This window comes from Rissa tridactyla, chromosome 8 (assembly GCF_028500815.1).
Source record: "Rissa tridactyla isolate bRisTri1 chromosome 8, bRisTri1.patW.cur.20221130, whole genome shotgun sequence".
Classification (NCBI taxonomy): Eukaryota; Metazoa; Chordata; class Aves; order Charadriiformes; family Laridae; genus Rissa; species Rissa tridactyla.
In genome coordinates, this window is record NC_071473.1 from 33,842,539 (window position 1) to 33,870,203 (window position 27,665).

The 27,665-nt window shown below is 37.9% G+C and overlaps 1 protein-coding gene across 3 annotated transcripts in view; it reads left to right on the forward strand.

The window, feature by feature from the left end:
• Window positions 1–479: 479 nt before the first annotated feature.
• OLFM3 (olfactomedin 3) overlaps window positions 480–27,665 on the forward strand; it is a 63,202-nt gene continuing 36,016 nt past the window's right edge. For all 3 annotated transcript variants that reach the window (XM_054213242.1, XM_054213243.1, XM_054213244.1), the window contains exon 1: window positions 480–740. In XM_054213242.1, the coding sequence (XP_054069217.1) occupies window positions 672–740 (69 nt within the window). In that variant the 5' untranslated portion in view covers window positions 480–671. The remainder of the gene's footprint in view (window positions 741–27,665) is intronic.

Below are 27,665 nucleotides of genomic sequence, written 5' to 3' on the forward strand. Positions count from 1 at the left end.
CCTTCCCCTCTTCAGGGCCTAGACAAGCCCTGACTTATCCTTCCAGGTGAGGGAGTGAAAGGGTGGGATCCCCCAGACGAAACCCCTCTCCCCCTGCGGCTCTCCACAACAGCCTGCCCTTGCCCCCTTCCCAGGGCCAGGGTGCCCCTTTCAGGAGCGCCGCACCTACACGGAGAAAGGAGCCTCCGCCAGCCGCCGCCGGGCGCGAAGTTCGGGTGATGGGGACCAAGAGCCGCCCCGTGAGAGGGGACACCGCGCCCTCCGCCCGCCGGGTCGCGCCCCTCAGCTCATCCCGCCCGTCCTCCGCGAGCGGTGCGCGGCTCCCGCACAGCGGCGGTGATGTCACATCCGCCGCCCCGCTCCACGCGCCCCTCCAGCCGCGCTCGCCGCCGTCTCCCGGCCCCAAACTTTTGGGGTGGGCCGGCCGGGGGCGGAGGGGAGGGGCGGGGGTGGGACGGGGCAGCCGAGCCGCTCCGGCAGCACGGGCAGCGCCGTCCTCGCCCGCCCGCCCTCCCCGCGCCGAGGCTGCCCGCGGAATGAGCGTCCCCCGGGCGGCTGCCGCTGCCGCCTCCACTCGGGCTCCGGCGGGCGGGCGGAAAGCGCGGCTGCTGCAGCGGGAGCGGAGTGAATGACCGAGGGGAGCGGCGCGGAGAGGCAGCCCCGGCGTCAGGATGCGGGCGCCCGCCAACATCCTCAACCTCCTGCTGCTGTCCTTGCTGGCCGGCCTCGATCCCTCCAAGGTAGGAGCCGGCCGGGCGAGCCCCGCCGACGGCAAGTTCGCCCTGGCGCCGGAGCAAGGCGAGGCGGTGCCGGCCCGCACGAGGCGGGCGATGCGGCTCTGCCGGGCGGCCGGATGGCTGCGGGGAGATGCGGGTGCGCGTCCTTGGCTGTCCGATAGGCCAGGCCGGGAGAGTTCGTGGCGGAAGCGGCTGTCCCCGCTCCCGGGGATTAGCGGCTTCGCGGTGCGAGGCGGGGGAGCGGGGATGCAAGCGGTCGGGGCGGAGGCGGGGGCGGTTATGGGCGCGGGCAGGCTGCAGCGGGGCCACGGCACCGGCACCCAGAGCCCGCACATCTCCCGCAGTCTCCTCCCGGCACCACCCCAGCACAAGTTGTACCGGCCGCACAGGGAAGGGGCGGCCGCCGGGGCTCGTCCGCGGCTGCCGGCCGGTAGTCGTCCGGCTGGCCCAACGGCGATGGGTCCGATTCCGGGCAAAGAGGGATTCATAGCGCTCGGTGACTGCACCAGTGCCGGGGAAGCAGCTGGGCACTGCTGGGAGCAGGCACCGACCGACAGCCTGCCGCTGGAAATACACTTGTTTGGAGCGGAACCGGAGGCTCTGTCACGTGAAGACACTGATTTTAGGACTAACAGCCACGCGCTGGGCTGCGGCGGAGTTCCCATATTTTCAAACGTGTGCGGGTTGCCAAAAGATCGCATCTGATATTGAAGTAATGATAAAAGTAAACAACATGTTTTAGCCATGCAGCCTTGCCTGTGAAGGTGATTTTAGATTAAATCATCAAAAAAATCAGAATTGCACTGTACCACTTAAGAGCAATAATGACTGACCCCCTCCCAGGCCTGCAGATGTCTGTAGTGCTGCATCTTACAGATGTAGAACTTGTCCCATTTGTCTTTTTGTGACATGCAATCTTGTAACTGTGAGCATCATAGAAAAGTAACAGGAGAGAAAGCATTCTTAGAGCATTGCAGTCCATTACCAGCAGTAGTCTGTACCGTCTTGCCACAATTTACATTGTATGGTGGTGAATGTCATTTTAACGATACCGTTTACGTACCAGACAGCCGTATGAGGCAATGTTCAGCTCTTCTGGCAGGTTTTCTTTTTCCTTTAAAAAAAGGCATTAATCACATAACTTAATCATACGCAAATATGTACTGAATTTCTAACAATATGGAAGCTATTTTCCTCTTTAAAAATATGAAGGTAGAACTTAAAAAGCAATTCATTGGAAATGTGATTTACAGCTGCAGTATTCTGACTGCTTTTTAATCAGTAAGATACAGTGACAACGTAAAAAAGCAGGAGGTGATATAGGATTAATAACATTAGCTAAATAATTAATTATATCAGTATTATTAAATAGGAGCTATTTGAAAGTATCAGGTATTGCTATGTCTGTAAAGAGACTCATCAGGCAATGCACGGAAGTTCCACATCTGTGTGAATAGCAGCACATGGTCACGTTATAATTATAATCCCACACACTCATTTTTCTTTATTTTTCTATCTTCTGTTACACTTACTGAGATCTATTAAAGTTGAGAGACTTAAAGAACCTGCATGAAAGCAGGAAAAGCAAAATTCATATCACTGTCTATCCACAGAAGAGTAAAACCACTAACGAAGCAAATGAGCTTCAGCTGGCAGAATTATTCTTTTAGTTCAGGTGTTGGAGATATGCCCCAAAATAACAGTGGGAAGAAAAGCTCCATCTCATGTGTCTATCACCATCCAGCACGAAAAAGCAGGATGAGCCACTGGAATGAAATGGCATAAATTAACTTTCGAAAGTTTGCTTCTAGCCCTTTTTACTGTGGCATATTGTGCAGAGGGCATAAAAATGGCCTTTTATTCATCACTCTCTGTGACATTTTCAGGGATATTAAAACGTTCATTGCAGGCTCTTTTAACTTTGTGAAGGGGTCATGAGCCAGAACGCTCAAAAGTCCTTAAGATTATGTAAAAATAAGAGCCCTTAATCAAAGTCTGGTACTTATCAGAGCTAAATTGGGTTTTCAGAAATAAAAACATGAAATCAAATGGTTACTCAGATCCTTGGTTAAGATGCTACACCACATTAAGCTTAAAAAAGATGCCACACAGCAGATAATCATTTAGTTTTGTTGACTATGAACAACAGTTTTCATATTTCTGTGAAAAATGATACATGTAAAAATGCTTACAGTGTTTTTTTTAGCAAATAAGTACAAGTTGTGACTGAAATCTCACTTTAGAAGTGGAAGTAGTGCTCAGCTATTTATCTTGCTTTATGCTAAATTGAAATGGAATAGTAATTTTCTGCCCTGGAGGTTGGGAAGCAAATATATGAAATTACTTGTAGGAAACAAGGGGGTGATAGATTCTTTCTTTTACAAAAAAAATTGTGCAACATTATCATGACTAGTAAGACAACTTTTTACATGCCCTTGACACTCACAAACTGTTCAGTTTATGAAAATAAATCACATCAGATATGTCAAAGTATACACAATTCGTTCCTATTCATGTCCTACATAATTAATATTCAAGTAATAACTTATTTTACTGATAAACGACTTTAAAATAATGCCTGAGAAAAAAAAGCTTTGATTTAGTACCAGGCCGTCAATGACTCAAGACTGCTGTCCACAGGCACTCTTATTATGACAGGGCTTTTATGCTAAACTTACTAGGTTATTTACTGATTGTAAAGTGTTTAAGTATCGCCCTCTTATGGTAAAATATGTAACAAAATAGATATATAGTTTATTTCTAAATCTCTGGTACATTAAGATTTTATTTCAACCATAGTAATTTACTGCCCATCCTTTTTTATTTCATTTTTTTATGCTAAACACAATATAGAATATTGACCAGCTCTAGAAATTCTTCTTTAACAAATGGAAGACAGCTCACTATTGATTAATTTTAAACGCTCTCACTGCTAATTACAGAATAACAATTTTGTTACTTAAATGTTATATCTGTTAATTTGATTCTAATTTTTCTCTGTATTTATATAGAAAATACAAGAAATGATAATATATTTCAGTAAAGCCTTATTTCCAGCAGGGTGGGTAGATATTCAGCAGGAAGCCAGCCATAGGGAAAGGGCTTGGAATATCAAATCTTTCCTTTCTCCTACACTTAAGTTCAGTATCTTGAAAGAAGGAACTATTGAATATTAGGAAATTTCTAAGAGTTACTGCTAGATGGCATCTCTGTGCTGTTTTCCTGCAAGCCTGGAGATTTCTGTAATGACCTTCATAGTATGTAAAGTAGATTTATTTTATTAGAGTTGCTTTTGCTGGACATCATTTGATAATCACACTAGTATAATGAAGTAAGCATTTTATAGTGATGTAATGCTGCTCCGCATAGAAATCAAGTTCATCAGGTTTCAAAGTCTAGATGGCATTTTTAAAGTTTAATTTTGAAAATTTAAATAAACCTGGAAAATATGTTCATTTTTCAATGCAGTTAATGAACTTTATGCCTTTAAAGTTTTATAATGGCTGTATATCCTACATCTGTTGGGCTTCAGTTATTTGAATTTCACAAAAAAATGTTTCAGAAGACGACTGCCAAGTACAATCCCAAACAGAAGCTAAGTAAGGGCAGTTACAGAAAGCAACTGCTATCTGTATTCATTGCTTAGAATGATAGGATGTTTGGGAATAATAACATTAAAAAATAAAAGCAAATTTAAAACCAGTCATCTATTTTTGAATGCTTAATTACACTTTGCATTTTGGTCTTTGGAATGGTTGTTTTTCTAGATATTAAAAATGTGCAATTTTCACACATAATCAGACTACAAAACTAGCCACTAAAATCTTTCTTTTTCCCAGATTTCAAGAACTTGTCAGTAGGAAGAGTGCACTGCTTTCATGCTGCTTTGCAATACAAATTAATTCATCCTATTATGAGATTTTATAACAAGAATACTATGGACAAACAAGGATTACCATAATACACTATTTTTGTTGGAATTATGACTCGTAGTACTACAATGCACTGCAAAATTAAATGGAAAACTCATTAGCTACTTGGAAATTAATTTACCCTGTTTCCTAAAGTATCAGTAGTTAGTCAATACGAAAATCATATATGGTTATTTAGCCTGCATGATTTAAGAATGCTCTAAATCATTAACTGCTGCACATGGTCAACTCTCGCTTGGTGTCTGCTCTCCCATTTCTGAGCACCATGATTCAATAGCCATTGAAGAACATCCTATTGCTATCCATATATCCTGGGTCTTCTGCCAGGTGTCACTCCAGTTATGTTACTCTCACGCTAATAATTCAGTCAATGGGTAAAGACCAAAGATTGTTGTTAACACTACTGTTTTTTTCCTGTGATGGTCAATACAATGCCTTCTCACCTTTCAGTCCTGGAAAAAAAGATACTTCATGTATTTCCTATTCATCCACGCTCAAAGATACACATCTGCCATATGGCATATAAAATCACAGAAAGATATTCACTACATCATTTTTAGCAACATATATGAAGATATTAGAAGAGACTATGCAAAAAGCACGCATGTGAGTGAGATCTGCGTGACTGCTAACTCTTCTGGTGCTATCAGACATCACATGGTCTTTAAGAGCTTTTTAAAACTGTTGATGCTATGTGAAGACAACTTTTTTTCCTCTAGCTAAAAACAAATTCCCCTGTTGTTCACTACTATTATCACTGCTACTTCTTTGAATGTGCTCATACACTGATTGTATACATTATATAGAATCTCAAAAATAATTATTTCTGTATATATAAACACAAACATGTGTATACATACACTAAGTAATTGTTTTCTCATAGGAAACAATTATTTTCCCATTAGATGTGTATTGCCTTCAGGTAACTGGGCTTCCACCTTTCTTCTATATTTGGTCAAGTCATAAGCCAATAAAGGAGGAAGAATTCACAAAATAGGCAAAGAAGAAAAAGCTGAAGCAGAGAAGGTGACTGTCAGGAACAGGAAATGCAGTGTAACAGCTGTTAAAACAACATCCAGCTATAGCTCTAAAAATTGTGTTTCTAGTTGGCTACAGATTTAAGACAGAAATTTCAAGTTCAAATCCATGAAGTTCAAAAGGGGCCTATTAAGAAATGAACAGGGAGTCCTCAGAGAAGGTCCAGTCTATCTGGGGCACTGAAATCCCCTTTTTCAATCCCGTAGTATGACAACAGGCATTCTTACTGGATCTTCACTGATAGCCGGGTAAGATTCAAAAGCCTTGTGTAAATCTTTGCAGCAGTAATCTGGGAGGAGTCCTCTCAGAGACCATCTTCCACAAGAACTGCAATTTATCCTACTGCTTCGCTCCACAAGGCAGTGGATTTCTTGTCTAAGATGAAACCTAGAGAAAGTGAGGACTTCATGTGCCTGGGTTTGAATACAGAATTCTTGTCATGAGGGAGCATTCAGGAACAAGTGGAAAACTGCTCTTATTTATAGAAACGAACTGAAAATTTCAGCAATTCTTTCATTTAAGCCTAAGTATGATAAAAAGAGAAAGAAATAACATACCTCAGAATTCCAGACCAGATCTGTTATTCACATATTTTTAAACCTAGTTGTGTGGCACAAGAACTGTGTTTCTATACGTGTTAATCATTCTACCTAAGAAACTAGCCATCAGAAATCTCAGTCCTCCAAGCCAGTAAAACACAGACATACGTTAACAGTACATGTTACTCTTAGAAATACTTTGAATGGTCTCCAGAAAAACATTCAGGAGTTAAACACTCATGTATTTCAAGAATTCTGAAAGAAGATCAAAGAGCTTAAATCGTACTCATTTAATAGAAAGATACAGTGTGCACTGCTTCCCACATGGTCAGCTAATAAGCATGCACTTGGTGCACCTGCAGAACAAAACAATTTACTGTTCACCTGATCTGACCTCATTTTTCAAAAAGGAGTTCTTTCACAAAAAAAAAGAAAGAAAGAAAAAACAGCTCCACAGGTGTCCCCCTTCAGTACTTTTACTCACTTTTTTTTTCTAAAACAAAATGATCTTAATGCATTCACAGGGAGATCTCTTAAGAACTCTCAAAGTGCACAGCATCAATCTTCATGTACGTCATCCTGGCATTAATGATGTTTTTGTTGAGCTTGCTAAAAAGAAAAAACAGCTGATAAATATCTTAACGATGCCTTTATTCAGTCAGCTGGGACATTTTTCTAACACTAGAAAGAAATTCATTTTCTAGAGGACGCAGTTCCTCTTACTTCAGTACTAAGTTATCTTTACCACCAATTCAAAAACTTTATTCTTTTGATTGTTATATTTTTACTGGAACACATTGAATATTAACCAGAAAAGACAGTGCATGTCATCCAAGAAGTAAGAATATAAGTTAAACGGAAGTGCAAAGGTGACTGTTTTGTAGTGAAAGCTGCATGGAACTCAAAATGGACAAAAAGTTGGAACTTTAACAATTCTGATTATGACACATTATTATCTCGCTATCTGAAGGACACCCATCCACCACTGATGGACACTTGATACCTTTCACTGTCTGCCCCCTATACGGATTTTCTCATCCCCATTTGTAAGACCATCTCATTGGGAATAGTACTAAAAGATTTTGTAATAAATAGGGAAATAACCTATGTATCAGACAAAGAAAAATTAGTAACATTTGTCTAGATAGCTCTGTGTTGACTAAAACTAAATGATCTCTAGTCTTCATCTTTACTGGCCAGCTTCTAGAAATAGTTTCCTAATAACTACCTTTTCTGTCAATATGACTGGTCCATATTAACGAACTAAATACACCACAAAATGTGCATGCTTAGGGAAGGAAACAGCACAAAAAGGTGACACAGGCAGTTAACACTGAGGAGGTAACTGTATTAACGGATACAGGAGTATACACAATAATTTCTTATTTAAAGTTTCATGGTGGTATCACACATAGCGTATACTTTTTTTCATACTGTCCTATTGCCCTCTTCAACTTCATGACTGAGGTTTACTTATCAGAAAATCAAAAGAAACAACTAGGCATATTTTTCATAAGTCAGTAAATAATCATAAATCGGAACGTGAGTTAGAGCCAAAAGTAGCTTGGCCTATGGGTATGGAATTTTATAAACTCTTACCCAGCTGCTTCTGTATTTATGTCTTTTCACAAGAAAGTAAGTCATATTATGTAATTATTCACAAAATACGCACTCTTATTTACTTAAAACTTTTTTCCTCAGGAGAAATTAAAGTAGTTTTAATATTCTGACCCCTTCTGAGCCTTTCTCAAGCTTTTAAATCACTTAAATAACTAACCTAAAGCAGCCCCAATTAACACAAATGTAATTTTTTCATCCTGCATTCCCCTGAAAAACAGTCATCTGTCTGCTGTGCTGCCTTCTAACCAAACAAATCCTTGTAACTGTGAATGCAGATTGAATATTTCTATTTACTTTCTTCACTGAAACGCAGGTATCAATCAGCATAACAGCAGTTTAAGCAAATTCTGAAAGCAAGTAGCCCTTTTCACTCCTATGGTTTTAGGAAACAGTGTTTACATCCTCCTGAAGCTGTAAAGTAACCCATAAGGGGGGAGGCCAGAACAACTGGAAAAGACTCACTCAGTTCAGAGGACTGCAGTTTCATGAACTCTCTTATTAAGTGCCAATCACAGCACCGTGAATAATATTATTCTTAAATTATTGGTGCATGTTATTAAAAAAACACAGTTTTATATTTTCATGGACCTCCTTTTTTAGAAAACCTTTAGAAAGGACCTCCTTTCAGAAAACACTTTGTGTTTCAGTGTATCCCTTTCAGCAAGATAACTAAGCACTTAAATAGTTTTCCATATATGAAATTGCAGGTCTTACTTGAGTTTGGACTTCAGTTTTAAAATTGGATTTACAGAAATAGGAACTTCAGTACATTTAGAATACATTAACACCTGTGGTGACAGCAAATATTATTGATCTGAGATTATAAACAGAAACCTGTCACACACTTGCTTAGTCATATTAAATGGGGTTGTTCAGTCTCAGCCTTCCTACTGCAATTATTTTTTTCATTTTGTATAACCTCTTACATATTATTCTAAGAAACCTACCTTCTTATAATAAGATTCTGTGCATTTTTAATATGAGGTATTGAGACCTTTCCAAGAAAATACATAGAAAACAGAGTAGTTGTAACACTGAGCTACTATACCAAGTAATAAACAGGACATAGAATAGATGACGGTAAGACAAATTTAGATACAGCTGTAGACATATGCACTCTCAGTTGTCAAAGCAAGTGTGTGACAGGTTTGAATTTACAATGAGATCTCAGATCAATATTATTTGCTGTCATCACAGGTGTTTCTGGGCACTTGCATAAAGAATAGAGAGGTGCATGTCAGGCAGAGTAGCAAACGAGAATGTACAACAAATAACACTTTTTCTGAAGCATAAAGTAGGGAACTTTGAATATTTAGTAACTAAACCGTATTTGCAGAAATCAGCTACTAAGTATGTCCAGTGTTTTGTTAGAAAAAAAGCCAGATAAGCTCAGACATCACAAAAGTTCACAACTGTATTAAATAAGAAAAACATAGATATTAAGTAATATTCAAATTATTCCATCAAAATAAACTCATTGTAGAAATGAACAATAAAATACTGGTTAACAAAATCAGAATTGCTAAGTTCTTAAGTTTTCTTGGAGAACTGTGACCTCCTAAATTATTTATAATATGCCCTGCCCATGACAATGAATTGAAAGCTTTTTGGGAATACCTTATTCAGAGAAAAGGTTTCTGAAAAGCAAATTTAACAGTTACTTCTGTCACCTCAACTTAGCCACAGAATTATTTTAAAATATATGCTTCAAAGAATGTTCAAAATTGTGGTTGTTTGCTTCAAGGTAAAATTCCATTTCCTATGGGATCAGCATCATTCAACAGATCATTTTCTTTTGAATTAGCCTTTCTAATACACTCAGTGATTTACTTTTCAAATCAGTAGCTATTTCTCAGATACACAAAAAGCCTTGTTCAAGGTGTCAGTTACAACTTTATATTCACTTTATTCAGCATGGACATAATTTCTATTCTGATAACTGATTTATCTTGAACAGGAGTTACTGAACATACTTTCAGGAATGAATCTGCTAAGAGGAGTAAAGGGCTGGGCAGACTTTCCCCGCTATCAGTCTCAATGCATTCCCAGGATCTGTTCTATGGCCCTGGCTCCCCAGTCAGGATGTCGTCATGACAACAGTACAGTAAAATCTGCCAAAATCGCAACCTTGGATTACTCTTTTGGAGTTTACCCCTCCTGGTAATTATTTCAAGACATGCACATATAGAAATTAAATGAAAAAAAAATTAAGTGCATCTCAAAAAAAAAAATCATAATGAAATGTAGTGTAATAAAACTTGTTTTCCTGAGGACAAACACAGGGCATGATATTAACCTTTCAGTTAATCAATACCAAATTAAAATAATACTTGGTTATTCGTGGCAAATGCATCCTTAAATACATGCCAAAAACGTTTTCATGAGCTCCTTAATAGTCTGAAGCTGTTTTATACAAAATAGGTGATGAAACTTTCTCATCAGTGCAAGCAGAGACCTTTGGAGGTCTTCCAGCCCATACCTCCAGCATTTCAGAGCCCCTCTGAACAGCAGCTCTGACCTTCCACTATTTCCACTAATTTGGGGTCATTCTGCTTCATCATCCTGAAGATGTTAAACAGTATCAACCCCTCAGCAGTGCCTCTCACTACCAGCTGCAAGCTAGACTTCAAACCACTACCTCCTTACTAGTCCAATCATTTTTCTACCTGCTGTGTAATCCACCCATCCAACTCATAACTTCCCAGTTTGACTACAAGAATGCTGTAGGATACCATGTCAAAAGGCTCAGTATGTGACATCCTCTGCTTATGTCTCGGGTAATCTGAGATATCTAGTGGTTTCTTTGTTTCTGATCCTGTTTTTCAGTCAGGCTCTGTTGGGTATGGTATTTTTCCTGGAGGAAAAATAGCTTTATCCAATGTACACAAAGAGTAATTGTGAGCTCGTACAATTTTGTTTTGGCATTTGCTTTCATCAGGTCCTAAAAAAATTTCAGTAAATACTGAACTTTATAAAACTCTATGGCAAAAAGAAACACTGGTATTTTTACAAAATGATGATTTATGTCTAAGGCATTTTCTATATATCTTCCCGGTGCAATGTTATCATAAATAATAGCCAGTAAGACTGAATTTATATTTCTCAAATTCTTCAGCAGCAAACTACAGGCCACAAGGATAGACCTTGGTGAAGTTCTTTGATTGGTCAATTCAGAATGATTGGAAAATTTAATTATTTTGTTAGTGAGATACTGAGGTATTTCCTGGGCATTATTTTTGTCCTATAGGAGATGTAGAAAAGTTGTACAATATACTGTGATCCACCTTCTTTACCACTTTGTCCACAACAACTCTTAGTTACCTGACAGCCATGACTCTTAGTTAAACTGACTTCTACTTAATAACACTGGGTTTGTATTATTTTTTATATTTGAGAAATAATTATCTATTGGTATAAATCTCTCCTTTTTTAGACAAAGGATATAATATCCTTGCCCACTTGCACTGAAGTAAATTCAGTAGAATAAACAAATTTATTTTCTGTAAATAGTTTATTATTCTTACACTTCTTAGTCTGTCCCCTTTCTAAATAAATTTATTCTAGTACTACTACTCTCCCAATGATTTAATATGTTTTTCAGCAACTCTTTAGTCCCCACTGCTTATACTCCTTTTGAGGTATTCTGAAAGATTTTTTGAGATACACGTTGCATCACATAGGCAGAATGAGTCATATCTTTGTCCTATGTGTATTCCTGGTCCACATGGAGGACATCCGCTTCATGGATAGGCTTGTTCTCGGACTTGCAACAATAGCCAGTCCTGTTTGAATGTATCCTAAAAACAGCTCAAGACACAAAGACTGCCACTGACCTGTTTTCCATCCTGTCTCTGAATACACACACAACTATCAGAACATAAAAAACAATGTGTTAACAATCTCCCATGAAGATCAGCTTTAGCCACAAGCAAAGACTACGGTATCCTGCATTTTTGTTTTTTCAAAGCCTCAAGTTCCCCTCTGACTCTTTAACCTAAAGGCTAATCCTACTTCCCCCTCTGCCTGCCACCTAACAGGCAGGAATTTACTGACTCCCAGACACCTCCTTGATCCCCAACACGAATTTTGCAAGTGCTCTTGCTTTTATTTCTCTTTATGATTAATATGTGAAAATGATACAGACATTATTGTTTAACCAGCTCAGATAACGTGTGTTAGTAACACGTGCAATGAAACTAGATATGCAAAAATGCAGCTGAAAGGTACATGAGTAAACTGGAAGCTATATTCCATGCTATGTCACACAAAATTTAAAGTTTCCAGACTTACAGAAGTCCCTCCTGGCCCAGAAAAATATACCGAAACCAGAAGAAAATGATAAGAGAAGTTCCTCTAAGGTAGGAAAGTGTATAAATAGTGAGATTGGCTGTATCTTTACTTCTCTACTGAATTTGCACATAAAAATTCTGGAGTTACATATGCACCACATATTTCTACATTCTGTGATATTACAGGTTAACTTATGACATCAAAAAATCTGTCAGTTGTGGCCATCACAAGGTTAGATAGCTGATTTGCATTCTAATCCTTTCTAATAAGTTTAGAAAAATAATTTTTAATTACCTTCTGCTACACTAGTCCTGCGGAGACTGCTAAAACAAATACTTCCATATTAGCAGACGGTATAGAAATACAAGTCTACCTTCTTTCCCTTACATACTTCTTGCTGTGATCAGCCATCTATGCAGCACAATTCAAGGAGTTCAAATTTCTGTGCTGTAGTCGTAGTCTTTTGCTGATCTTTCTTTGCCCTCTGGACTTGCTTTCTCATAACCATATACGTATTATGTTAAAGTTCAAGTCAGCAAATGTAAGTATCTTCACTGCAGTGACAGAGTAAAATTAGTGTATCCAAAGTTCCAATTACTGGCCTTACATTTACATATGGTACCCTAGTGGCTTTAAATAATTGCTCTTGTCCTTATCTAGAGTGAATGTTGCTATTGCAATTTTCTGAGATCTTTAGAGTTTCTTTCAATTTAAACAGCTTTTAAATTTCTCAGCACCACATCTGGAACACTCATTCAAGTCTCTCTTACAAAATAATATTGTATGTAAGTTAGTGCTTGTCCAATGCATTTGAATCAGGAGAAGTACTAGAAATTACAAAATACTAAGACCCCTACTACATCATTCTCATCATAAGCTTTTCAAAGTTTCAGGAAATTACAGTTCTAAACACTTACTGTCTCATGTCATCGTTAGTTTCCCAAATATTTGCAATTTTTAAGAAAGTAAACTAGTAAATGTACTTTCTTCTCTAATATTTTTGCTTCCTCTGCAGAAAATATGCTATGATTAGCTAATTTCATACCAAAGTCCTTAGCTTCTCCTTTCTTCTCCCTCCAAAATGCTAATTGTTATTCTGTACCCTCACACTCCTTGTTTGCAATCTTGGAATCTTTGCAATCTTTCTGACCAGCCATGTTCCTTACAGATCCCCTTAACTGCTAGACAATTGCTTTTGCCGTATTCAGTTGTCTTTAGAGGATGGCTTCTTTTTCCAGGAACCGTTTTGATATTTTTCAGTTTTGAGAGATTCTCAAGAGTTTTGCTAAGTTTTGACAGATTCCTCCAGTCCCCTCCATATCACTTCATATGCTGATTTTTATTATTTCTATTATTATTTTTAATAATAATTGAAACCAAATCCTCTGAGCTACAAATAAATGCATTTCAAGCCAAATGCACTGTTAACCTAAGGAAAACATCCCGAGATGACAAGAATTCGCATGATTATGGTTCATGCACCATATATGTTTACTTAAAAGTTCACAGCAGACAGCTCTAGTAAGTTCATTGGACTGGAAAGACTTCCAGCTATCCTTCCAAGGGCATATATCCCAATTCTGGAACAGTTACTCCAATTAGGATCAGTTTAACTAAAATGCTTCATGACAGGCATTGGGGGAGGGGGAGGGGGGGAAACCACAAAAAAACCCACAGCCTAAAGGTACCCTTTTTTTAGATATTAGTTGTTTTGGGGAGGCCATTTTTTAACACGAGTCTGCTCAAACAAAGCATTGACTGTAGCAGGAGGAACTAATGATCAGCATACCTATCACCATTTAAACACAAGCTTAAGAAATAGCTTAAATAATCTACTTGGTAATTTAAAATTTAAAAAAAAAAAGATATCCAGTCAGATAATTCACATTCGGATATCAGGCCTATTACTTCAGAGTTTCTGCTTTTTCTGCGGAACTCTGAATTCAGAGCATTTTAAAATCAGCAACATCCTATTAGAGATATCTTTACGCTAAACAGGGCACATCCTCCCCATTTCCAGTCAATAAGGCTTTGCACTTCTGTTTTCATTAGGACCAGTGTGCTCAGACCTACACTCATTGATGCTGGGGGAATTCTTGCCTGACAAAATGACAAGGCTGATTCCACAGTATAAGTGAGTGCCATGCTGTCTATTCATTACAAGACTCTACCTGAAGATTAACTTCCTTGAAGAGTAACTGGCTGAAAGAACAAAGATAACACTGGAAGTAATGGGAACTTCGGAATAAACCCTTAAATGCCTAACTGTGGATACAGGCTATGCCACTGCTGACTTTTAAAACTGACATCTAAATCCAATTCAGAGCTACATTCTAGACGCCCTGCACTGTTTGCCATGAGGCATGCCAGAGGAAAACCTTTCCAGCAAACCACTGTACAGTCATGTACCCAGTCGCAGTATGGACATTGCCATAGCCAGGCAGCTTAGGTGTAGCACAGAGGGATCCATACAAGCTTAAGAACAACTGCATATATACACGTATTGCTGACTTGTACTCTTGTTTTGTTGAGGGGCAAGAACATCATCATTTTCACTGGGCCTTTCTTCTCAATTTTTTGCACCACTGATTCTGAAGCAAGAACCAGCGTGATAGGTATAGTTTCTGGTACATTCCTTTACAAAATCTGTTTTCTACAAGTGAACGTCTCTTGGGGATGAAGACTGCCTCCAGACCGAGCAGTAGATACATGCTAGGGTACATCTGGAGGCTTGACTTGTTCAGTGTCCAGTCAAGGTCAGTGGGCACTGGAACTTCTTGGGTTTGTCTCCCAGCGAAGCCAAGGGGAACCCGGTTAGATGCCTTTAACTAGCCTTACGTGGGCTTATAGCCAAAGCCTGTACACAGAACTAATGGCTCAAGAGCCCAGACTTAGAAAATGAGAACTGAGCAGATAAGTGCATCCAGATACTTCTTTTGCAACTTCAGTTGTCACATGGCACAAAAAATTGTTTCTTCTGAATTGTGTTGTTTGGAACAATGCCTATATTATAAACACTGAATGCATGAGATATCATCCTTATAGGATAAAATACAAAATCAATCTGAAATGAACCAACTTGATACTCTGGTAGCTTGCGATGGGAAGAAGGATGGCAGTAATAAGGACTTAGCAGACTGTGCTAAATAGTGGGCACATTGTGAAAAATCTACAAGGTACTCTGAAAAGTGGAAGGAATAGGCTTAGGAAGGAAACCCAAATGATATGATGTGAGATTAAAATAAATAATTCTACTGGGAACACTCTGGAAACACTGAAAAATGAAATATCTGAAAAAACATGACAATATCTTGAGGACTGTTTTGTCTTTCATAAAGGTACTGACCTATTAATAAAAGAGCATATTAAAAGTAAGACTAACAGTACCAAAGCAGATTGTGACCGGGATATATGTCATTAAAAAATACACTGCTGTTTGCCTAAAGAAAGCCCTACGGCCATACCTCCTGCTGCCTCCCACCAAGGACAAAACTAAGAGATCTCCAAAGAAAAAGTGATGGCCACAGCAGGAAAGCAAGGTTCATTTCTCACTTGCAACATCAATCGGTTGTGAGTTAGAATGTTACCGCACCTGTGACCAGGTCAGTAGGCCTATGCCCACCAAAGATTATCTCCTTGATGGACAAGCACAGCAGTGCAAGATGCTCCTCTCCCAAGGATGAAAAAGATTAAATGAGTCAGTATTTTTCTTTCCTAATGCACTGTCCTCGGTAGATAGGAAGGAAAACAGAAAGAAAATCTTTCACAAATAGTCATTCGAATTTTTAAACAAATGTAGGTTAAAAATTATTTGTACTCCTTTTCTAGCAGCAAAGTAGGGGACAGAGGAGAATGTTGCGTGACTATTGTAATATATTTTTGAACATGAGTTTATAATTTGTACTTGCATTTGTACAGGATAACAAATTTCATCTACTCATTTAAGAAATACCAATATATTTTGTGGCTTATCAATCCAAAGTAGCTCAAATTTTAGCATTCAGTTTTGTGAATTATTCATAAAATAGCTACACACCAGAAAATATTTATAGAAATGTTGCTGAAAATAGCACTCTGTCTGTAGACTGATTCTAGTAAAGAGGAAGCTAATTTTGTTAAATTGTTTAGATCAAATTATCTGCTTAGCTTTAGTATTAAGTATACAGCGCAGTCTATTTTTAACTATGCGATGGGGCGCTCAGCACTTCCCAGAAGAGTATGACAGCCTAGCACACTCCACTGCTGCCATTTTTTTTCCCCAGTTCTTCATACTCAGACTCAGTCCCTACTGTTGTTTAAGACAAAACCACACAGTTAAGTAATGCTTACAAAGCAGTATCTGTTTCGCTGATTAGTAGGGAGGAGAAATATATGCTCCTGTTGTGCTTTTTAGAAAGTAATGCCAAAAAAATATGAAAAATTAGAGAAAATAGGCAAGGGATCTCTGACTCATTGTATACACTCAAGGATAAAAAGAGAAAGAAAGGGATCGGTCACTGAAGCCTTACAGAAGAATATTAAGTACTATTCAATGGCAGGGAAGAGTAAAAGACTAAGAGAAGATTGATTTTCCTTCAACATATGTCCGAGCAATGTGTCAGAAAGCAAACAAAGCAAGGAATAAGCTAGTATATATTTGAAACAGACTCCTACACGATGTGATTTACAGCTGTTCCGAGGTTTTAACACTCTTTAGCTAGCCATTAGTCTCAAGTAGCTTGCAACAAAGAAAAAAGCTCTTTCCTACTAGTTTTATAGTTTCTTGCAACATCATTTGCTAGATTTTGAAGTCATTTATTCATATCTTTAAATAATGAGCACAATGACATAAATGCATTTTAAAGGATAAGGGGGAAAATTACATGCTTGGATTTTAAAATAATTTTTCAGTTTTATTTGCTTATTTTTCCTACTATAATATATAGATCTTTGCAAGATGGGTCTAGATAGATAGACAGACGCATGTGTATGAATAGAAGCCGTTGTATTAGTTGTCATCATAAATGAAAATATCAATACTATTCTAAGGTGAGATTGCATTTCCTATGTTGCTACTAAAACAGGAAATAGCATTTCTAACTCTTAGTATTCTCTCACATTGTATGAAGACTTAAGCAAATACTATCAGGATATTTCACTAAGATTTAAAAAAAAAAAAAAACAAAAACCAAACCAAAAAAGCTAGTATCATCCATACTTATACTTTCACTTTGTTCATTTTCAAGACCATTTTTGGTATTAGATTTTCAACAGCATAGATATACATACAATTCTAAAGTTGCAAACTTAATTATTTGCAGAAATTCATGTTCTTAAATTAGACAAGTATTTACACTAGAAATACTTATCCTGTCAGGATTCAAAAAACAAGCACATATGACTAATCTGACCAGTCAAAATTAACCATGTAAACTGGAATGTTGGATGCTTTCAGAGACAGATTTGTAACAAATCTTCAAGGAAAGGTTTCAGGTGGGTCAATACTTCAGCTTTTGCCAAAGACACTTGAGGACACCAGTTTGATATCAGTTACTTTGTGGTTAGAACAAGACCACATGATATTTTCTGCAAACAGTCTGCCCTGCTCCAACAGTTGTCTTTCTGACAGGTAACAGATGGAGTATACAATGAGTCCAGAAGGTGCTTTCCAGAACTTCACGAGACCTAATAGCCTTTCAGTAATATAAAAAATGTTACTAAAACTTCTCAAGGTAATGCCCACGTTTTCTTGTCTAACTGGGAAACAAATATTGTGCTGTAGGCCTACTATGAATATATAATTATGAATGGATCCAGAGTATGGATTTGCTTTGAACTCTGCTATTGAGGAGTAACTCTTTCATTGTGTACCTGGGAACTCCTAAGCCATCCTCTTCTGGTTCTGTTTAGATTTTTTCTTTTGAGGAAATCATACAGTAGCCATAAGAAACAACAGATAACTTCCAGATGAGAAAGATTAAACAGGGTAAACAAGATGACTGTTATCATGGGGTTCACAAGGGATTTGTGTATCACAATCTGAAGGCAATAAATTTCCTTATTCTCTAACTAGAAAAGGAACATGTTGGAGTTAAGTTAGTCTGAGGTACAATTAAAAAGCTTTAGGACACCTCGGCCAATGTTTCTGTTCAAGGATCAATGTAGTTGCAAACAATACCTGCACTGCAGCAGGGAAAGAGAGGCAAGGACTAAGGATTGACTTATGACCAAAGAACATCAGAGAGGTATCTGATCCTAAAAGTTCTGTCTTACAGAACTGGTTTACAGGGGTTTTTTTTATTCATGCTGCAGAGTTATAAAATCCATTTTATCAGAAAATCACACTGCACTCCAAGTCCTTGGGGAAAGAATGATTTTATTTTCCTATTTCAGTACTCTCTTTCTTTTACTGCCTGAAAAAACTAAAACCCCTTTTGAAAGTTTTCCCAAGTTTGGATTTCTTAGATATTTTTGCTCTGCCGTTTCCAAAGATTCATGAAAGGGAAAAAGAAACTTCTGAAGCTGAGAACTGTAAAAGCCAATATATGAGCTGCAGGAAAGCGAGAATGAGAATTAATTTCTTCATTAATATCAGACAAAGTGATTGTACTTTAAGGGAAGGAGCCATCCACAGCAGATCAATGCAGGCAGCATATTGCTTGAATGATTCTGTGGACTGCAGATATTTTGAAAGAACAAAACAGAATTATATTGAGGATGCTTGTAACCCTTCTGATAAGCTGTTTTGCTTTGGCCGTTCAGGCTGTATATTGTGCACGAGGATAGCATAAAATTACCTTAACTCAGGTCTCTACTTCTAACTGAGAGATGCTGCAGCCCCTGAGCACCATCAGACATGCAGAATTATACCAGTTGACGATCTGACTCTAACTAAATTCTTTGTCATAATTTTGTGGTGTTACTGAGTCCTAGAGTGATCCTGCTGTCCCCAAGCCAGTACTTCCTGGCTATGCCTGGGCCTGACACCCACACAGCACTAAAAAGCTAGGGAGATGAGACAGGATCTGGCCACCATTATCTAACATCCTTGCCCCCATTTTCTCCTTCCCTCCTCCTCACTAAAGGAATCCTAAGCTGAAATAACATGACATTTTTTTAGGGTCATTTCTGTCACCACAGGTTCTCAGAGAAGTCAAGCTGGGTCAGGAGCTGGACCCGTTCTAGTCCTAGTGTAGTGGAATCCTCAATTGCCTTTTCTCCTCTCCTTGAAAGATTTTTAACAAAGAAAGTCATGCTGCTATTTACTCCCTGTTCATCGTTAGCTATCTAAAACTGTTGCATAAATATTTTATTCTGATAAGACCTTACCAGTCAAATAAATCAGCATACTCCAACAAACACCTCCATTATTACAAGTTGCTCTGAGTTCATCAGGCAGCTATTAAGATTTTTCCCCCCAGACAATAAACAGAATTATTATGCTTTGGAAAGGATAGATCACCCTGAGTGTTTTCATTCTATTTATCTGGTGAACCAATGAGCAAAAGCAATGTCCAGAGAACAAACTTCTGACATCCCTTAAACTGGTGTAAACAAGGTGCTATTTTGAAGATGGTCGCTCCAGGTTTACTCCTAGATATCAAAAGACACAATGGGACTCAATACTTTTTGAGAAGACAGCTAAATTTGCATAATACACTGACATTTAGTAGTCAGTGTCACCGTTAACAACCACCTTAAGATAAGCTCAGAGTTGTGTTTCATACACAGAAAGGCCTATGGAGCTAAGCATCATTTATACTTGCTAAGGATTTTGCTAATCATTTTTCTATTAGTTATCGTGCAGACACTGTTTCATTATTTGCTAACACCAAGACTGGAAATCTACAAAACACAGATATAGCAGTTTTGAATTCATGTCTTTTTTTTTCAGCTCAATTTGCAGAGACTATTTTGAGAACAGTGCAATAGCAGAGTGTGAAAAAGAGAATGATACCTTTTGTTTCTGTACACAGTGACAGACAACACAATTTCTTTTACCATGCACACTTGCAACCAAGTAATTATGTTTGGTGAACAGACAATATGGAGCAAAATCCTTAATCCTTAGCCTGTCTAACTGAATAAGAATTTAGGGATTTAAGCTCTACATAACAACTGCTTCACAATAACATACGATTTACCACGTTTAATGGTGAGATAATATGTTGTCACCTAGTGTTAAGCATATATTGTACATAATCTAGAAACAAAGTGCATTTATGTGATGTTGTCTCATACATGCACACATATTCTCCATACATTGTGACGTAGCATATAGACATGCTACTGAGAGTTATACAAAAGATATATTTATATCATACATAGGATATCCTTTTTATACCAAACCTACAGCTTAGGGGCTTAGGTTTCATCACAAGAGTATTCAACTACAATCAACAGATGTTACATTCAGTTCTATCTGTATTGCAGTCACTCCAGGGTTTTAGGAATTTAACTGTAGTTTCATATCCATGACAAGAACACAGAATGTTCATACCATATGGGAGGTAACAGGATTTTCGAGCTCCTCCTTTTTGCTGGGCTGGACTGACCATGTTAAAATACTGTGACACCCTTAGATTAAAGTCTCTGTCTAAATTAAAATCATTATTATCACCGAAGAGAAATTAAGGAGCAATTTGAAAGACAATGAAATGGAAAAGAGTTCACTCGGACTTGTTCTGGTCTTAAATACTTAATATCTTTTGGTGAATTAAAATTTGGTTGAATAAAGAACCTGAGGTTGGATAACCTACAATTAACCCACATTAAGTAGTTTTGTGGGGTCCTGAGGAGCTCCTATGGCACTTGGGAGTTGGCTGATTAACTGTGCTGCTGGGAGAGCTTCCATCTCCATGGAGTTTCCACAGCATGCCTGTCAGGAAACCCTCACTGTAAAATTAATTTACTCTTTACTGACTGAACCTTAAAAGATGAAAGTGCAGTAGAATTATTTGCCAAGTGACACAAATTGATCCCTTGTCCTTAATGAAAACTGTGTTCCAAACCCTTCAAGCTTTTCTAGTGTGTAAAGTACAACTCATTTCCAGATGATCTAAGACCACTTCCTCTCTTTATAAGATTAAGACTTTGGAAACTATATAGGTCGTCTACCTCCAGATTATGACCTGGGGATACAATTCTTAATGAGTATTAGATTGTTTTACTATTACATGAACAGCACAAAGAATTGTTTCCCCCTTTCCTCCTGAAGATGTTAATTATTGCTATTAATATAATAAAGTATTTACTGTTCTTGTCACACTGGTTCATTTGCAGTGGCAGATATCTTGGGAAGAGGCGAGGTGAGCCTGTATCCATTTTGTATTCCTCCCTGCCTTGAAATGCTGCATAGCTCTCTGTGGGAAGAACAAAAGCACGGGACTCATTCTTCCTTAGTTTCCTCAGCAGTCACACAGCTATTTCACAATATAATGCCGAGTTCATAATGTTCCAGTGTTTACCAAAATAAGGGAGAGAATGCTGTTTGTGTGTTTGATTTCAAATTATGAAACATTTCCGAAATGTATACTCCTGTATCAACTGGAGGAAGGTGTGGTCCAGACCTGTTTGGTTTTTAATGTTTCTGGCTCTTCCCATTCTTATTCCATCCCTGTTTACTAAAGGAATAACGTTGAAAAAAAATTTGTATAAGTGACACAGGAGGGGCCCTTCCTTTGTTCACTCTGACACTTCCTTGGCATTTATTTTATTTCAGCTTGGCAAAATTATATTGCAGCTGTCTGGAAGCGTCATTTAGTCTGTTATGAACTCTGCAGGAAGTATTTTTAGATTTGATTTGGTTGAGCCTCCTCTGTTTTAGTAAGTTATTTCTAATTCATGAGAGTCACATGAACCTGAGAGCACGATTAACCTTCATTATGCCATCTCTGCAGTTCGTAGTCTGAGCTCACATACAAACACAAAGATATACATGAACCAGTTTCTTAAAAAAGATTAAAAATATATCAAATGAACTACTGATTTAAGGAGAAGTTAAAAGGCAGAGCTAGCTTATTTATACTAAGATAGCAGTTGTTCTGACTGTTTTTAGTAGACCAGTGCCTAGTCTATAGTTTCTGACTTCTGTGATTTGGTTTCTTGTCAGCTGTATCAGAAGGGCTTGCTTTCTGTCACTCTGCTGCCCTCTAAGAACATAGCTCATTTTAATGGTATTTGGGGGGCTTTTTCCTCCCTTTAATCTCACATGAAGAGAGGAGAAGTCTTTTTGGTACTTTAGAAACTCCTCTCCTTCCCAGTTCACTCCCTCCTCCCAGAAACAAATCTTGCGCTCCCTACTTTCATCAGAACTATCACAGAAAATAAACTATAGACAGAAGCTCAAAAAGACAGTTAATCTATTCCTCCAAAACTGAACAATTTAACATACCTGCATCATAAACTCTCAGCCCTGCATCATCCTAGAAATACAGTTGAAATTCATTACCTTTGAGTGCTTTATTCTGACAGAGGATGTCATAAGGGCATTTTCTTACATGGGAAATAAACAAATTTGTCTCAAACTAATAAGTCTTCGGGCCATGCAACTCTTCCCTTTTGCTCTAAAGTCTTCAAAATCACTTACTGAATGTATCATCTAAACATTACAGAGTTCTCACTCATAACTTGTAACTACACATTGGGCAATCTGATGGAATGTGCAGTTGGGATTGTGCAGATCTAAAATACTGTGCTATGGAAAAGAAAGGAAAAAAGTGATCAAGTCAGGGCTATGAAAAGTATCACAAATTATGTGTGGCCTCAAGTTCAAGAATGTTATTCTGAACATAATTGTCATGCCTTACATTCCCTCTAGGCTTTAAGTCACTTGCAATTCATTAATTTCTTTGTTAGTATTGCCTCAGTTACAAAAGAAGATAGCTTATACAGTATTTTTTAAAAAACACCGTACAAAGCGGTGACTTTCCCTCTGTTTCCCAGAAAAGTTTCTTAGAGTACTTACATTTCAACTGATAGGATGTTACTTGTATTAAGACAACCTCAGCCATTCTCACTGATTCATCCTCCCTCCAACAGCACTGTGCGAGCTCTTGGTCAGAAAGCGCGTGTGTTGCTGCCCTCTGGGAGTGCTCTTCTCTTTTGCGCAGGACAGGACACATTTGCCTGGAAAGGTTTACCTCAGTGCTCCTATTGCAGAAAACCACCAAAACACAATTAAATATCTTTAAAGTCAATGGTATTTGACCATGTAACGTTGCAAGTACCAACATACTAATTGATGGAAATGATTCCACATTTTTAGAAATTCTTATTAAATTTTACAAAACTCATTAAAAAGTTGCAGTACAGTTTCCTCAATTCTAAGTGTTCTTTTCAATTCCTGTGAGTAGCTAATAATTTATATATTACTTCAAGAGCAGAGACTGAACCTATATTTGCATTCTTGTGCATATTCCTTTAATTACAGGATACACATCAATCTGTATCACGAGCAGGAAAAAAATAAGTGCTGAAATAACAATCAGTGGTTCCATAAGGTGAAATAAGAGATTTTCTTTCATAATTTCATGGACTAAATAGTTTGTAGCAGGAAATTCTCTACAGTTGTTGATTGAAAAGACATTTCACAGGGTAGTAGTAATAGGAATTTTTATTCGTAAGTACATTCCCTTGTGTTTCAGTAAAACTAAATCAGACTCAGTATGTGTGATTAATTCATGCATGGAATAAAAACCACCAAAAAGCATCACTGTATACAAAATTTTTAGTGATATGTGCACACTCCTTTACTATTGATAAGGAACTCAGAAGAAATCAGTGCTAGAGCCTGGCATTTCTGCTGCAATTTCCTAAAGATTACAGGTTCACTTTTCAAGAACTGCTGATGTGTATTCAATAAAAGACAAGAGGAGAAGGGCTAACACGGTCATAAATCACTTGCAGTACTGCAGTCTTGGTGTTGCCAGGAGAACCTGCTTATCATAATGTAAATCAGAGCTGACTGAAGCCTATGATACCAACAAGTGTCTCAGAGGTCCAGGAAGACAGCGAGCAAGAGAGTCATGTAACCCAGAGATCTCTTCATGCTGAGACATCCTTTCTCAGCCAGCGCAGGACAGCTAGGGAGTCCCAAAGCATCCTAACAGAAATGAGAAAGCATCTGTTTCTGGAATTATGTCAGCTTTAGTTCTTACTCTCTCGTTTCATTCTCCCTGTGAAAGAGCTCAATTTTCGGCTACAGTAGTTTTCTTCCAGTAGATTGTCAGCATATTACCTAGTAGGAACACCATACTAGACTGAGGAAAAATCTTATTAAAAAGGGTCACTATAGAATAAGGAATAAAGAACATTACCTCATTCAGACTGACTGTTGTAAACCCAAATACCCACTGCCTCTCTTGTTTCTTTACTTTGACTGTCCCTAAGCTGAGACAGAATTATCCTTTAAATTTCAGGTTTTTCTGTTACTGCATACATTTTCTTCTGCTTTAATCTGTTATTTTTATTTGTATAATTCTACTTGCGTTCTTCTTCCCTACTTTCTAAGTATTAGCCTATGTAGTATTTTTGCTTTTTTCCTCTTTTACAATAGATGGCAGACAACTGTTTCCCAACCCAGAAGGCTTAAATTACAGTATGAATATAGACTGTGAATTGCCTCAGATTCTTCATAATTACTAAAGACTGACTTTGTGTAGGAACATAGCTGTCTGTATAGAATGCTGGAAGGCTTTTATCCTAATGGTTACATTCATAATGCATAAAAGAGTATACTATGTTATAGCTACATTGCAGTTCATGTGCCTTTGGCGTAAGTAACAGCTTTAAGTAATATGAAATTTATCATCTGTCCTTCAACATCTGATAAACCACATTCTCCTTCGGGGGTGCTTTTCCTTTCCAAGATACTGGTATTCCCAACTGTCAGCCCTTTCAGTTTCTATTTCATTTTTAAAGGGTCTGTATGGTCATCTCAGCCACACTATTTTCTCCAGACTGTCTCACTGACAAGTATCTAATATTTAAATTTATTTTTTTTTTCACATATAGGCTGTAGGTTTCTCTCTTCTTCTATTTGGTAAGCTCCTGGAGAATTGTTTTATCTAATGGAGCAGTACTTGCATTTTGTGCTCTGAAACAATGTTCTTTCCAACTCATTACGTAAGGAGAAATGAGGCATCTTGTGAACTAAGTATTAGAATGTGAAGTCAGAAAGTCTGCATTGCTAAGCCAGACTGGTCTTTGGGGAAATTGGATATTTCCACCCCACTAAAAAGCTGTTATAACCACATTTGTTTGACTGCCAAGAAAGCTGCACAAGAGACTCCATTTGCTCCCTCCTTAATGCATCTGACTTCTAATACCTCACTTTTCAGTCAAAGCAAGAGATTTTACCATTCTTGCCATGAATCTCTTTCACTTCCTGATTCCCAGCCTTCATTCCCATTCTGGTTTCACTAGATTCTAGCACCCTTGCCAAGTCCAGGATAATGCAAACTTGCAGCAACACAGGAACAAGATCGTCTGAATTAAAACATTTATTCTTCCAAAGCCCAAAGTGCAAAGAGGAAGAGTAAAAAAATTAAATGTTTATATCTAGATAGCATTTGTAACCTTTATACACTCAACCTTAGCTTTCTAGCTGTATCTCTAGAGCACGATGCAACTGAGGTAAAAGCTGAAGTTTCTCATCTTCTCCGTAAACCAGTCTTTTCCTGTCTCCTTCCCTCTGCCTCCTTGCTCTGAGGTATTTGGGATAGAACTGTCTACAATCCCACATTTCAGGCTTGAGAGAAGTACTCCATCAAGGCTGCAGGAGTCCGACATACCTTCTTCTGTACTCATGATCAAGACATTGTTATCTTAAACCCCTCGAAGCAGTTTGCCTGGGCTTTACCTTTACCTCCATTTAATTTCCTGTATGTTTCAAGTTAACAATATGCACCCAGAATGAATAGCATCACACAAATGAGCTAATTTATATATATGGTATATTGTTATATTTTGAAAGAAATATTTACAAGACCAATATATTCTGTTTTTCTCTGGCTCTGCTGATCAGCTCAAGGAATTTATAGCTATGACATTTCCCATACATCTGGGAATTCATAGCAGGAATGAAAGCCATAAGGAACACTGCTTAGGATACTGCTTTGTGGTTTGCTATCTGTTCTAAAAATACTGCACAGTCCAAAATTTATTTATAGGCAATTAATCATACTCTCAAGGAACTACTAGAAAAGCCCATGCTAGGAAGGCTGGGACTGTAGCAAATCTAAGTTTAGAGTTTGATACCTCAATTTCTTAATACAGGTATGCTCAGGCTACAACTCCTAGGAAAGTATTTGATCACACAAGGAAAGATGGAAAATCTGGAGCCAGATTAGAGAGTTCTGAAAACAGATCCAGATCTGGGATCTCATTCTGAAATCAATTGTTCTAAACCCAGAAAGCAAAATGTAGCACAGAAAACTAATATGTATTAAGACAGTGTTCTACATTCATATATGTCCATAAGCCACGTAAAATTTTTAGGAAGAGGTCATATTATTTATTAAACCAATGGATAGAGTTAAAGAAAACGGTTTTCTAAGGGAAAAATTTGGCAACATATCACCCTTAAAAAAAGCATAACCATGAGTTCTGAAGATTCAAAAACACACAAGAACCGCAAACAGCTTCTTCTGTACTGCTCAGACATGTATCTTACCAATAAATAAACAAGAAAGACTGTCAGCAGCAAAACATTCAGTTAGATTTCAGGATAAAACAAGATTGCTTGAATGTCCCCACTTAAGTGTTTTTGTAGTCTGCCTTCCCAGGCTCTAGATCATTCCCACAGGCTGTTTTGCTTTTAGAGTACGACTATATCTAGTACCCTGTTAAACAACAAAGTAAGTATTTTTCAAGTCCCTATCAATTTTTCAAAAGAATTGAAGTGTCTAAGCTAGTACTTATTCTAAACCCTTTGAAATGAGAATTTGGTGTTCAGCCCAAAATATCCATTCATGTTACTAATAAACCATTTAATTTATGTAAAGTGACTTGATTGACAAGCTTTCTGTGGATCAAAAAGTCATTTGCAACCTAGGGACTTGTCTCTAACATATTAACAATTAATTAAAAGGAAGCATTCCAAAATGTTTCTTTTTGTATCAAAGTCATTTAACAAAATCTCCAGTGATAAGTTTAATATTTTAAATTCATCAAAATATTTTTAATTCTTCATACTACAGATGAAAAAAATGTGCGTGTCTCTATCTCCAGAGTTTCCTTTTAATTCATGAAATAACTCATCCGCATCCTCAGTCCACTGAACAATGAATAAAAATCTCACAGTCCAGAGCAGAGCTTAACATGAGCAAAAGTAATCTATCCAACCAAAAGAATTGTGATATATCTCTTGTGCAAATCGTGCAAGTCACGCTTTGCTTTTAAACCGATTTTGATTATTTGACTATAATGAGCAAAAACCATTTGCAAAGTGAGTGTCATTTAATTAAGTTACTCCAGAGCTAAAGTTTAGCACTTCATTTTAAAACTTCACTTAAATTCTTCTAAGAAAA